The following is a 12,597-nucleotide window of genomic DNA, read 5'->3' as shown; positions in this document are numbered from 1 at the left end:
GAGGATAAGCATTTTATTCACTGAGTAAATCTTGGCACTGAAAACATGCCTAGGAACTACAGACACATTCAACGTCCTTTCAAAGCATTTATTCCGCATTGTGTAGGGAAGTCTGGTACTCACTAACGACAAAAACTAGTTTGGATATAACTCTTTGGACAGAGATTTCCTCAACTCAAAGCTAGTAAACAAACAAAAATTAAACTACATTTTACTTTATTGTATTAATATTATATTCACTTAAACTGTCATTTAAAAAGATTGTAGAGGAAATAGTTGATAGTAGAAAGGCAACCAGCTTTGGGAAGATGGCTTTAAAATTCAAATGGCTGGTGTGAAGAATCAAAAAGGAACAGTGCAATTGTCTTAAATTTGAAAAGATCATGATGACTTCAACAAATACGTTTTATTTACTGAGAGTTTCTTCCTAGAGCTATTAAAGATTTACTTACAAATTTAAGCCTGAAAACTCACCAGCTCCCATCACTAATAAGTTGTTTTGAATGGACAGCTCACTTCTTTACAGCAAACAGACTAATTTCCCTGATTTATTTTACCATAATTACTAAAACACATTATAGAAACTAATATCTACATCCACAAACACCAACATTTTGTTTCCCATATTTCTATTTTCCTTGTTACGTTTTTTGTTAACAGAAAATGTTGAGAGGACATTTAACAAATTTATTTTCATATTTGTGAACATTCTTCAGCCATCCATTGATTAAATCTAGTTTTAATTGTGAATTCAGTTAGCCATCAAATCTTACTCAACTATAGTATTTACACTTGTGAGAAATGATTTTTTAGTTGAAGTCAGTGTACCCTATAAGTATTCCCAGTATCCTCTTACCAAAAACATCTTCTAAGTATGAGTCAAAAATAATCCCTACCCCATCTGCTGGAGTCTATGTAATCATATTCTTTCAATAATGACAATAGAGAAGACTCTATGGAGTAGTACAAAATAAGGTGGCTTAAGGAAGTCTTTGAAAAGTCATCTGCAAGTTTAGATATTTGAATAAACGAATAATGTCAGTTTTTATAACTTCCACTTACATCTCTAGGAATAATGCTTTAACTACAATTCTGAAGAAAGGTACAATAAGATTTAAAATGTCCCTGTGAACACAACATATTATCTTACCACCAGTATTTCAAATTATTGACTATAATTTTATATACCTGTGGTTGAATGTGTGCTGGTTACACATAATACATATAAGACCATGTCTTGGCTGGGCACGGTGGCTCATGCCTGTAATCCCAGCACTTTGGGAGGCCGAGGTGGGCGGATCCACGAGGTCAGGAGATCGAGACCATCCTGGCTAACATGGTGAAACCTCCGTCTCTACTAAAAAATACAAAAAAAAATTAGCCAGGTGCGCTGGCGGGCGCCTGTAGTCCCAGGTGCTCGGGAGGCTGACGCAGGAGAATGACGTGAACCTGAGAGGCGGAGCTTGCAGTGAGCCAAGATCACGCCACTGCACTCCACACCCCAGTCTGGGCCACAGAGCCCGACTCCGTTTCAAAAAAAAAAAAAAAAAAGAACATGTCTTGACAATTTTTCACTATTCCCAGAAGACTGGGCACTGAATAAATAAAATGGCCCCAAGCAGGTTTATTGAAATAAATAATTAAATATTGATAAATAACTCAGAGCAATAAGCAATAATAATGTATGCAATAAAGTCATATTTTATTGAGTTACATAACATACTCTGAAGTGTGATGAATTTTACTCTTCTTTCAAAATAAGTAAAGTAGTATTCAAGGAAGTATGTTCATTTGACTTAAGCAACACCATAATAAAGAAGATTGAAACTCAGCTGTCAGAACTCTAGAGTTCTTGGCACCAACTCCTTTCATGGTGTAATTAAAGGAAACTCTGGCCTGGGAATCAGGAGACCAAGGTTTGGTCCTGGCTCTCCCACCAGCCATGTGATTTAGCGTTAACTCAAAAAGGGTTTTTGTTTTGTTTTGTTTTGTTTTTTGTTTTTTGCCTTTCTGAATTTCTCCCTTCATTTTAAAAATAAAGATATGCACTCCGATACTCTCTCAGGTGCCTTCTGTCTTTAATGATCTGTGTGTTGCCTGATCTTAATTCAAAAAATTACCTGCACAATAAATCATTAAGGAAGATAGTGAGCCACATTGTACAATGATACACTTACTTTGTCAAGGCTGTAGATTGCAGCTTGAAACGTTAATATGACAGGAATTCAAAAATAATATTAGACTCAGGTCTATTTCCATTCATATTCATTTATACTTTTGGCAAATATTTATTGGGTGCCTATTATGTTCTAGATACTATGCTGCAAGCTCAAAGATAAATAAATACAGGCTTTATCTAGTGATATAGAGACCAAACAACATTGAAAGATAAGAGAGCTTTTATTACTTACAATCTAGTTCTTGAATGATCCTTGTGTGATTTATACCACATTAATCTAATTTATTGACTACATTTTCTGGAACAAGCTTTTACTTTTACTGCTTCCCTTGAGCAATAGATGTTGTCAAAGTAATAATTTAACTCAGCTTTATATATTTCGTATTCTAGTATAATGTTGAAGACCTCATATGAATGAAAATATAAACCACCCTCCTGGTAATTAATGCCATTTGTTCAAACATTACCATTTTAAAAATAGAAAAAATAAGTGTAGCTTTGAATTCTACTGGTGAGGGACACTGGCAAATTCAAGCTACATATACTTTCTATGACATAAACAGCAATAATAGTAAATATGTGTTCCTAAAAAGAAATGAACATTGCTTGCTACATGAGCCAATTTTGAAGCCCTAGTTCATAAACTATTTCTTAACCAAAATGGCAAAATGGAGATGGATGAAGAAAATAGGCCACCAGAAATAAAGTAAAATGGAATAATGCTTCATGATAATTAAAATTCTCTTCTTATAAGTTACTATATTTTTTGAATCACTAAAAAGATTCTATATTTTTTATATAGATACTATATAAGATACTATATTTTTTGAATCACTAAAAATCTTAAATACTACTGGGAAAAGGGGAAGTATACTATTAAAAGTAATTCTGAAATAAGACCACACTAAATAATTGGAACTCTAAATATATGTTTGCTTTGTTCAAAAAATAACTTCTACCATGTATTTGGCACAAAGCATGGAACAGACAAAGAAGCCTTCTTTTTTATTTCTATTGATATTTTAACAGAAATCATGTAAATCATCTTCTATATGTGTTTTTAATTTACATAGTCATAATCTATAGGATATGGCTCTAGTTTTGTTTTCTTTAGAGTCAACTTAACTGAGGTAAAGAGAGACATATTTTCATTTGTCTTTCCAACTTTTCTGAAAGGAATTGTAGGTGATGGAATGCTGTGGTGTAAGGCTTATAATTATATAGGTTACTGTCTAGCTATTATATGGCTTTGCTTGTTTTCTTAATGATGATGTAGAGGTATTCGGTGTCTCCTGATAATTAATGACTAACTAGAAAGAGTTGATTTTCTGGCTCATCATTAATTCCCAGGAAGAGGTTACAGAATGTTAGTATTACAATTCCTAGAAATTAATGTAGGTGGAATTATTTGTAAGTTTAGGTGAAATTCATTTCATGAACACATTCTAGGAACTTAGAAAATGTTATTCTTTGTGCATTATGCATTTAAACTTCCTAAATTTATCTCAAATGCCTTTTTATTTACAATTACAGTTATCAGGAACTCTACACTTTTAAAGAGGTAGTATAGATTTAGAAGTAAAACAAAAGATACTAATCTAGTCAATTATTAAGTCCAACACCCAAGATAGGAGCTGAGTTCAAAATGCAAAATGTTATATTACACACACACACACACACAATGCCTGTCTTAGTCCATTCATGTAGTTATAAATAAATAGCTGAGACCAGGTACTTTATAAAGAAAAGAAGTTTATTTGGCTGATGGTTCTGTGGGCTGTACAAGAAGCATGGCATCAGCACCTGCTTCTGGTAAGGGCCCCAGGAAACTTCCACCCATGGCAGAAGGGAAAGGGGAGTTGGCATCACGTGGTGAGAGAAGAAGGAAGGGAGAGGAGGGAGGAGGTGCCAAGTTCCTTTTAACAATCAGTTCTCATAGGAACTAATTACTGCAAGGATGGCACCAAGTCATTCATGAGGAATCCACCTCCATGACCAAACACCTCGCACTAGGCCCCAACTCCAACACTGGAAATGAAATTTCAACATGAGATTTAGAGGGGACAAATATCCAAATCATATCAGTGGCCAACTAGACTTCAACCAGATTATAAATAGGGTGGGGACTCCAAATGACATAAATGCAATACCAAAATCCAGGTAACAGGAACAAGTAAAGAAAGAGCATGAGAAGGTGGCATAGGTTTTATTGAAGTATTGAGATAATACAGAATATGGAGACATTTCCAGTAGATTAAGTTAGTCAGAAAGAAGAAGTAAATTCTAAGATGGGTCTTAGAGGAAACCTGGGATTTGGTTTAGTAAAGAACAGAAAGGAGGGTATTCCAAGCAGGTGAAACAGCCTGTGGGGCTGAGGAGGGCAGAGGGTAGCAGTGGAGAACTGGCTTGTAGAAGTTTGCAAGGAATGAAAGGAAATGTTTGTGAGGTGAGTACGACATCTTCATTACCAGGCAAAAGAGTTTGTATTTTATTCACTAGGCAATTAGGAACAATTTCCAAAGATTGTAGTAATGCCACACCAGCATTTGTATTCGGTCTGACTGGAAGGAAAATGCTGGGTGGAAAATGAACAGAAGGCAGATGATGATATGATAAAGTATGAGCAATGAGGATAACAGGCGCATGAAGACTAACGTGAAAAAGGAAGATGACATTTGTCATAGTGAAAAAGAATCAGCTGGGTTTGGCTATTCATTCACTAAAAATTCAGCTAATGTTCACTGACTGCTTGTGCTGTATAAGGCACCATCTTAGGCTTTGTAAAAGACATATGGGCAAACTGAAATTCCCTGTTCTCAAGTAGCTAACAAGCTAGTAAACGAAACAGGACAAAACATATTATTTTAAAGGTGAATTACAGCAAATGATATGGGAGCAGCCAGAAAAAAGACAAAAAAAACTTTTTATTGGAAGGGGAGGAAGAATAACAGAAGGGGTGTTTTTTAAATTAGGACAGATCTGATCATGGTAATGATGGAGAGGGGGTATCTTGCTAGGGGAACTCCTATGATCAAAGATCTAAGGTAGAAAGGTGGAAAAGCATACAAGATAATGGGGGAACCTTGATCTATGATCAAAGGTAGAAAAGCATACAAGATAATGGGGGGATCATAAATGGTTTGGTTTTAAGCTTAGGGTACATCTTTAAAAACCGATGAGACTAGGTAGGCAGGTCTCAGTGCAAGCCTAAAGCATTTAGGCTTATTCAGTACGCAATAAAGTGTGAACGTGATGATGAGTTTGCAATTAGGCATGCGATGTTTAAAGTTTTAAAAATGTTTAAAGTGGTAATATTTTTGCTATAAATTTTAACCTCGGGCAGAGACAGCTCTAAGAGAATTCCTTCCCAAAGTAGATCTTTTAAAATTCTAATAGAGATTAAGTATTTCTGTTTAAAAAGCTGTTAGTTGAAAAGATATATATGTTCCTGGGAAGTCAGTATATCATCAGATTACCGATATTTTATAAGTATAATTTATTCATGAAGATTTTATTTTATCATTGGCATTTTCTGCCCTGTCCAAATGCGGGCTTTGATGAAGCAGACGAAAGAAGGTAGGCTCAAATTTGGACTACTGCTTTGAAAGTAGACTTTTTTGGGATGCTGCAGAGATTAACATGAATGCAAAAGCACTTCGGGAGGGACTGTGTGGGTGAAGCATAAAAATGGAGATAAACTTTATTTTCTTCATAATTGTATTAGGTGAGGATCTTAATTTATGGCCTTTAGTTATGGTAAGTATTTAAGTTTTAAAACAAAATTGTATTCTATCCTGAAATTGCTATAAAGTTAAAAAAGTGTTAAAATGTAAAGGTATATTTCATCACAAAATCTTACAAACAAATATATAAATTAAAAAATTAAAGATTTTCTGTCACACACAAAAGAGTCAAAATCAGTGTCTAATTGCTATGCTTTTACTAAATTTTATTTTGAAGTTAAAAGATAATTTGACCTAATCCCTTCTTTTAAAATACACATATTTCCTATATGCAATTAAAACAATGATTTCTTGTAAGAATATAACTTAGCTATACTTTTGAGGACATTACCTACTACAATGACTATTTGTTTTCTTAAAATGCACACTGAACATTTTTAAGGTGCTATATTATTGCCATAGAACAAATCCTGTAATAGTAAAACACATTTATCGAAATTTAAAAGACAAATGTATTTTTTTCAGCATTTTATTTTCTAAAATCACAAATTTTCCTTTTGCAAGTCTGTACAACCTAAAATATAAATGATTTTTGGTTTTTTTGGGCATACATATGATTGCCGTTCAAATTTCAGATTAGATTTTTAAACTTTCTATCCACTAAAGAATCTAATTAAAGCCCAAATATAAATACAATGGAACATAAGAATTATTAGACCAAATGCCTGGCCAATATGCTCTACATTATTAGATTAGTAAGGATTCAAAAATTAAATACATTTTTCTCATAGGGATGTTCTGAATAAAAAATGAAATGATTGGTATGAACCACTAGACACAGTGCCTGGCACACAGTAAGGCTCAATTAATTTCAGCTTTTATTATTATTAAGTGGATTGTCATCATACAACAGATCTTAGACTGATATCAGTAAATCTTCTCATTCAAGTGTGCAACCATCTTACTATGAAATACTTATTGAGGTCCCAGGAAGTAATGAAGCGACATTGCATTTAAATTATAAATACACAAATGAAGTTTTGCATATATAGCTCCTATTATTGTGCTTACATTTTTGAGTTTTCAGCAGAGTTTACTTTTGATTAAATACAGCACAGTATTGCTATGCAGAATGGGAAAGTGGATGGAAGTAACTTGGAAGGTGGTTCGCAGCAAGCCCCCTTGACTCCTCCCAACACCCCAGATCCACGAAGCCCTCCAAATCCAGAAAACATTGCACCAGGTAACCAATTCCCTTGCCAATAGAACAATAAAATTTCTATGTACCTAATGATATAACTCAAGGTATTTAAAGCCTTTGTTAAATAGTATTTAAATAATATATGTTTTCTCATTAAATATGTTTTTTGGGCCCCAGGCACAGTGGCTCACACCTGTAATCCCAGCACTTTGGGAGACTGAGGTGGGTGGATCACCTGAGCCCGCAAGTTTGAGACCAGCCTGGACCACATGGTGAAACCTAGTTTCTACAATAAATACAAAATTTAGCTGGGTGTGGTTGTGCACACCTGTAGTCCCAGCTGCTTGGGGGGCTGGGGTAGGAGGATCATTTGAGTCCAGGAGGTGGGGGCTGCAGTGAGTCATGATCACACCACTGCACTCCAGCCTGGGCAACAAAGAAAGTGAGATCCTGACTCAAAAAAAAAAAAAAAAAAAAAAAAAAAAAAATTTTGGCTAAATACAAGACAAATGCAAAAATTCAGACCTAAAGGAATCACATAAAACATTTATAGTAGCCATATATTCTTTGTTTTAGATGGTCTGTTAATCACCTGCTATATTGAAAATTATAATAAGTAATTTATAATTATATTGAAATCCTATTTGTATAGGATTGCATAATTTATAAAGTACTGCGATATATATTTTCTTCTTGAATTTCACAGTAACTCTATCACATACTAATTGCAATCCTCATTTTATAAATTAAGACGTTGAGGTTATGAATGTCTATGAAGCAGCAAAGAATGAATAAGACCTAGTATTTGACAGCACAACAGGGTGACCATAGTCAATAGTAACTTAATTGTACATTTTACAATAACTAGAAGAGTATAACTGGATTGTTTATAACATAAAGAATAAATGCTTAAGATGATGGATACCCCATTTATCCTGATGTGGTTATTGCACATTGCATGCTATTTTCAAAATATCTAATGAACCCCATAAACACATACACCTATTATGTACCCACAAAAGTTAAAAATAAAAATCTTTTAAGTTAAAATTACAAGAAAAAAAGAATTAGGGCCAGGCACAGTGGCTCACACCTATAATACCAGCACTTTGGGAGGCTGAGGAGGAGGCTGAGGAGGATCACTTTAGGCCAGGAGCTCGAGACCAGCCTGGTCAACATAACAAGACCCTATCTCTACAAAAAATAAATAAATATAACAAAAAAGAATTAAGCCCAGATCTGGTGCCAAATTTCAAGTGCCTCATGTCAACAGACCTTATGGAGATTGTTTTTGTTATTCTCTGTTCCCTCAGAGGACTTTCAGTGCAGCTCCTAAACAGTATACACTTGTTTATCATTTTAGAAGAGAATCAACTCCTTTTTCAGTCAGTTTATAGTCTTTATAAATAATGTTAGGTATTAAAATAAGACATCTTTCAAAAAATTACATTATCTAATTAGACAACTTTTCAAAGTAACCTATAGTGTCTTTGAAAATTCAAGCATTTCCTCAAGAGTAATGTATAGATTTCAAAAATTTAAAATAGTTATGTCTTGAAACTAAAGATATATGTCTTTTTTTGTAAAATAAACAGTAAATTTAGCAAAATTACTCCTAGCATTCTTCTCAAATGTAATACTATTTTTGAAAATATGTAAATATTTTGAGATGTTATACAGGTACAGCACCTGTAAAACATTAAATATTATTTAAAAATAAGGTATTAGAGCATTCTTAATGAGCACGGTGAGAAAAACTATGGATAGACTTAGCAAAATAACATTGGCCGGGCGCGGTGGCTCAAGCCTGTAATCCCAGCACTTTGGGAGGCCGAGCCGGGCGGATCACGAGGTCAGGAGATCAAGACCATCCTGGCTAACACGGTGAAACCCCGTCTCTACTAAAAAATACAAAAAACGAGCCGGTCGAGGTGGCGCGTGCCTGTAGTCCCAGCTACTCGGGAGGCTGAGGCAGGAGAATGGCGTAAACCCGGGGGACGGAGCTTGCAGTGAGCTGAGATCTGGCCACTGCACTCCAGCCCAGGTGACAGAGCCAGACTCCATCTCAAAAAAACAAAACAAAACAAACAAAAAACAAAAACAAAACAAAACAAAAAAACCTTGAAGGAAACCAATTAGGCACAATTAAAATGCATACCATTCTGAAATGGATTATTTTAATAAAGTTCTCTGGTAGCTGTCAACAAAAGTTATGGCAGAAAAAGCAGGTAACAGAGTCTGTATCTACATCATCAACCACATAAGAAAAGAAACAAGGTTTAGAATCAGACAGATAGATCCGGGTTCAACTCTCAGACAGATCCAGGTTCAACCCTATGGCTCTTCCCGTTTTACTGCTGTACTGGGAAAGGAAATACATCTCTTTGGGCCTTAGTTTCCTCAATCTGTAAAACAGAGAAAAGAAGTCTCACTGCACAGAAAAGATATCTCACTGTGCAAAGTAAGTGTGATGGTATGAGTGTAGCCCCTAACATGTATTAAGCACTCAGTTAAAGTTAATTCTTTCCCCATCCACCTTTACATCCTTCTTACACAATAGAATACACAGATACTATCTGAGCTCCAACCACTGTACTACAACCCCTGCTTACTTTTTGCAGTGTTTTTTTTAATTAAATAGGAAAGAGCGAAGACATATGGAAAACTGAATGTTGATACAATTTAGTGCTCTCATCACTTGGAACTTTTATTATGTAGTCATTACTGTATACTATGGAATTACAAAATGAATAGAATAATTAATCTCTATCCTCAAGGAATTAATAGACATAGAGAGATGGAGCAAATGTCCAAAGTATATTTATATTTTCACCTTCTGTGTATATAATTCAACATCATATGCGCATTTTACTGACCATCAGGAATAAATATGTGTGTGGTTGTGTACGTATGTTTATATATATCCAGAGAGAGACTTTGTGGGGGGAAAACTGCATACTTTATTAAATGGTATATTCAACACACTTTTCTGTATCTTAATTTTCTCATGTAATGGAACCTCAAAGATGTACCTCCAACTCAACTGTTATAGCCCTAATTAATATTGTTTAAATTGACATGTAATAATTGTACATATTCTTGGGGTACATAGTGATGTTTTGATACATATCCATCATCTCAAATATTTATTATTTCTTTGTGTTGGAAGTATTCAGTATCCTCCTTCTAGCTATCTGAACTATATATTCTTATTTATATATAAATTTTTATATAAATAATTATATATTATTCTTACAACACCCTACAGTGTTATAGAAGACTAGAACTTATTCCTCCTGCTATAATTTTGCATTCTTTAACAAATCTCTCTTTGTCTCCACTTCTCTCTACTGTTCCCAGCCTCTAGTATCCTCTGTCCTATTTTTTACCCCTGGGAGATCAACCTTTTTTAGCTTCCACATATGAATGAGGACTTGCAATGTTTAACTTAAGAGAAATTTTTAAAGCACTAATTTATGTAGCTATTTAGAGCTAGTATCCAATTATTAAATATTAGAGAATGTCTATGCAATATAGAGTATGAAAAGGGGGAGTTTGGGTGTTATTAGGTAGTTTACTATGAAGCAAGAGTACAAATGGATTCTTCCTTCTGAGTAGATAAGTTGAAAAGTACAATAAGCTCAGTAAACAAACTATAATTATTCAAATTTAGCAAATTAATTTGTTAGTGATTAACCAACTATGTATCCAAAAGCCAACTTTTTTCATACATGAATAAATAATAGTATGAAAATGCCATAATACTGTAAAAATAAAATTTATCTAAATTTCAGTTATATTAAAACATTTAAAAATCAAATAAATGTAGACATATGGCATTGCTGAATTGTAATATTTCTGTGTGGTTAAACATAAGCACATTCTTTTCTATAAATAACTCAGCGTATCAAAAAAGAAAAAAGTTGTTATTTAATGACATCTATAAAAGAAATTAGAAAACCCTGAATGTTCAAAATTGGGAAAAGATTACATAACTATGGTTATTTAATTTAATAGATTATTGTGAAACCCTTAAAATAATTATGAACATGATATAGTAACATTTAAAAGTATTTTCAACAAATTTTGGGAAAACGTAATACTACACTAGATGTTCTAGTTGTGTGATCATTATGTTTATGCGTAAAGAAAACTGGAAGAAAATACACAAAACTAAATACTTGTGTTAGGGTGGTGGGATTTTGAGGGATTTTGAGGAATTTTAAAATTTTATAAAACTTAAAATTTTCTGGTTTTTAAAGGTCTGACCTCTGTTCAACTCCAGGAAAGGAATAGGAAATGAAATGTGGTAGTTACGGTGATACAGTTACATATAATATACAAAGACGAAACACAGAAGAGAGAACTCTTTTCCTTGGGGAGGCAGAAATGGCTTCATAGAAGGGTGATCTGAAGCCAAGGTTTATAATAGAAATTTGCACATGACAAGAAGTAGGGAGAACATTCCAGGCACAGAAAATAAACAGACCCAGTAGTGGGGCATAAGGGGCACCCCAAGCAACAAGTAACTGGATCCATAATCCTGGAGCAAAGAGTGTGAAAGGAGAAAGCATGTGGTGAGGCTGGATGGGTGGAAGGGCCACATGGGTCATGCTGAGTGGTTGCGATTTTGTCCTGGGAGGCATTAGGGCCCCCTGAGCAGGGAAAGAGCGTAGCCAGTTAGGAAGGTCTCCTGGGGCAGCAGTGTGGAGGGTGGCTGGGAGAGGGTTAGAGCTAAAGGATTAGTTTTGAAGCTGTGGTGAACACCCAGGCAAGAGACACCTGGGCCTGACCCAGGGCAGGAGTAACAGAAATGTAAAGAGAATTTTTTAGAGCAATGTTCCTTGTTGTTCTGTTTGTAGACCACCTGCATAAGATTTGTATGAGAGTTTGTTAAACATTGGAGTTTTAGGTCATACCTGAGACTTACGGAAGCCAAACTTCTGGAGGGAGGATCCTATTATCTACATTTTAAATACGTATCCAAGATAATTCAGACACACAATAATATGAGAGCCACTGTTTTAGAAATCCTTAGGAAGTATAGTTGGTTACACTTTGTGATTTCTTGTGGGGATGAGGGAGATTTTTCAGATAATGCTCTGTCTTGGGCATCTGAGAGTAAAGTGATAACATTTGCTAAAATAACCAAAATAGAAAAAGAAGTAGAATATATTAGAAAATGGCTGCATTTAGGTCTAGACAAGTTATAAATGGTGCCACTGGATCATTTATTTTGATAAATATAGTGAATAATTGACTAGAGGGCTTGATGTTTTTTTAAAAAAAGAATTATCAATACATAGGTCACAATCGAAGCTATGAATATAAATGGAATTTTCTAGGTAGAGTGCATTGTGTAAGAAAAGAGCTTTGAGGAACAACAGTATTTAAGTGGTAAGCAGAGAAAAGGAGCCTACCGAAAAACATTTCTATTAGATACTGGAGACAATCTGAAGAAAATTAAATAATCACAAATAACTGTTTAGACATGGAATTATCAGGAAGGGGCTTTTTTTTTTTTTTTTTTTTTT

The 12,597-nt window shown here is 34.4% G+C and overlaps 1 protein-coding gene across 1 annotated transcript in view; it reads left to right on the top strand.

The window, feature by feature from the left end:
* Nucleotides 1–12,597, top strand: part of MYOZ2 (myozenin 2) — a 58,363-nt gene that overhangs the window by 20,912 nt on the left and 24,854 nt on the right. Inside the window, exon 4 of the mRNA XM_017860533.1 lies at nucleotides 6,976–7,120. Coding sequence (XP_017716022.1) covers nucleotides 6,976–7,120 — 145 coding nt within the window. The remainder of the gene's footprint in view (nucleotides 1–6,975; nucleotides 7,121–12,597) is intronic.

This window comes from Rhinopithecus bieti, unplaced genomic scaffold (genome assembly GCF_001698545.2).
Source record: "Rhinopithecus bieti isolate Rb0 unplaced genomic scaffold, ASM169854v2 scaffold_55373, whole genome shotgun sequence".
In the NCBI taxonomy this organism is placed as follows: Eukaryota; Metazoa; Chordata; class Mammalia; order Primates; family Cercopithecidae; genus Rhinopithecus; species Rhinopithecus bieti.
The sequence above is the reverse complement of the archived record's forward strand: the minus strand, read 5'-3'. Positions and strand labels throughout refer to the sequence as shown.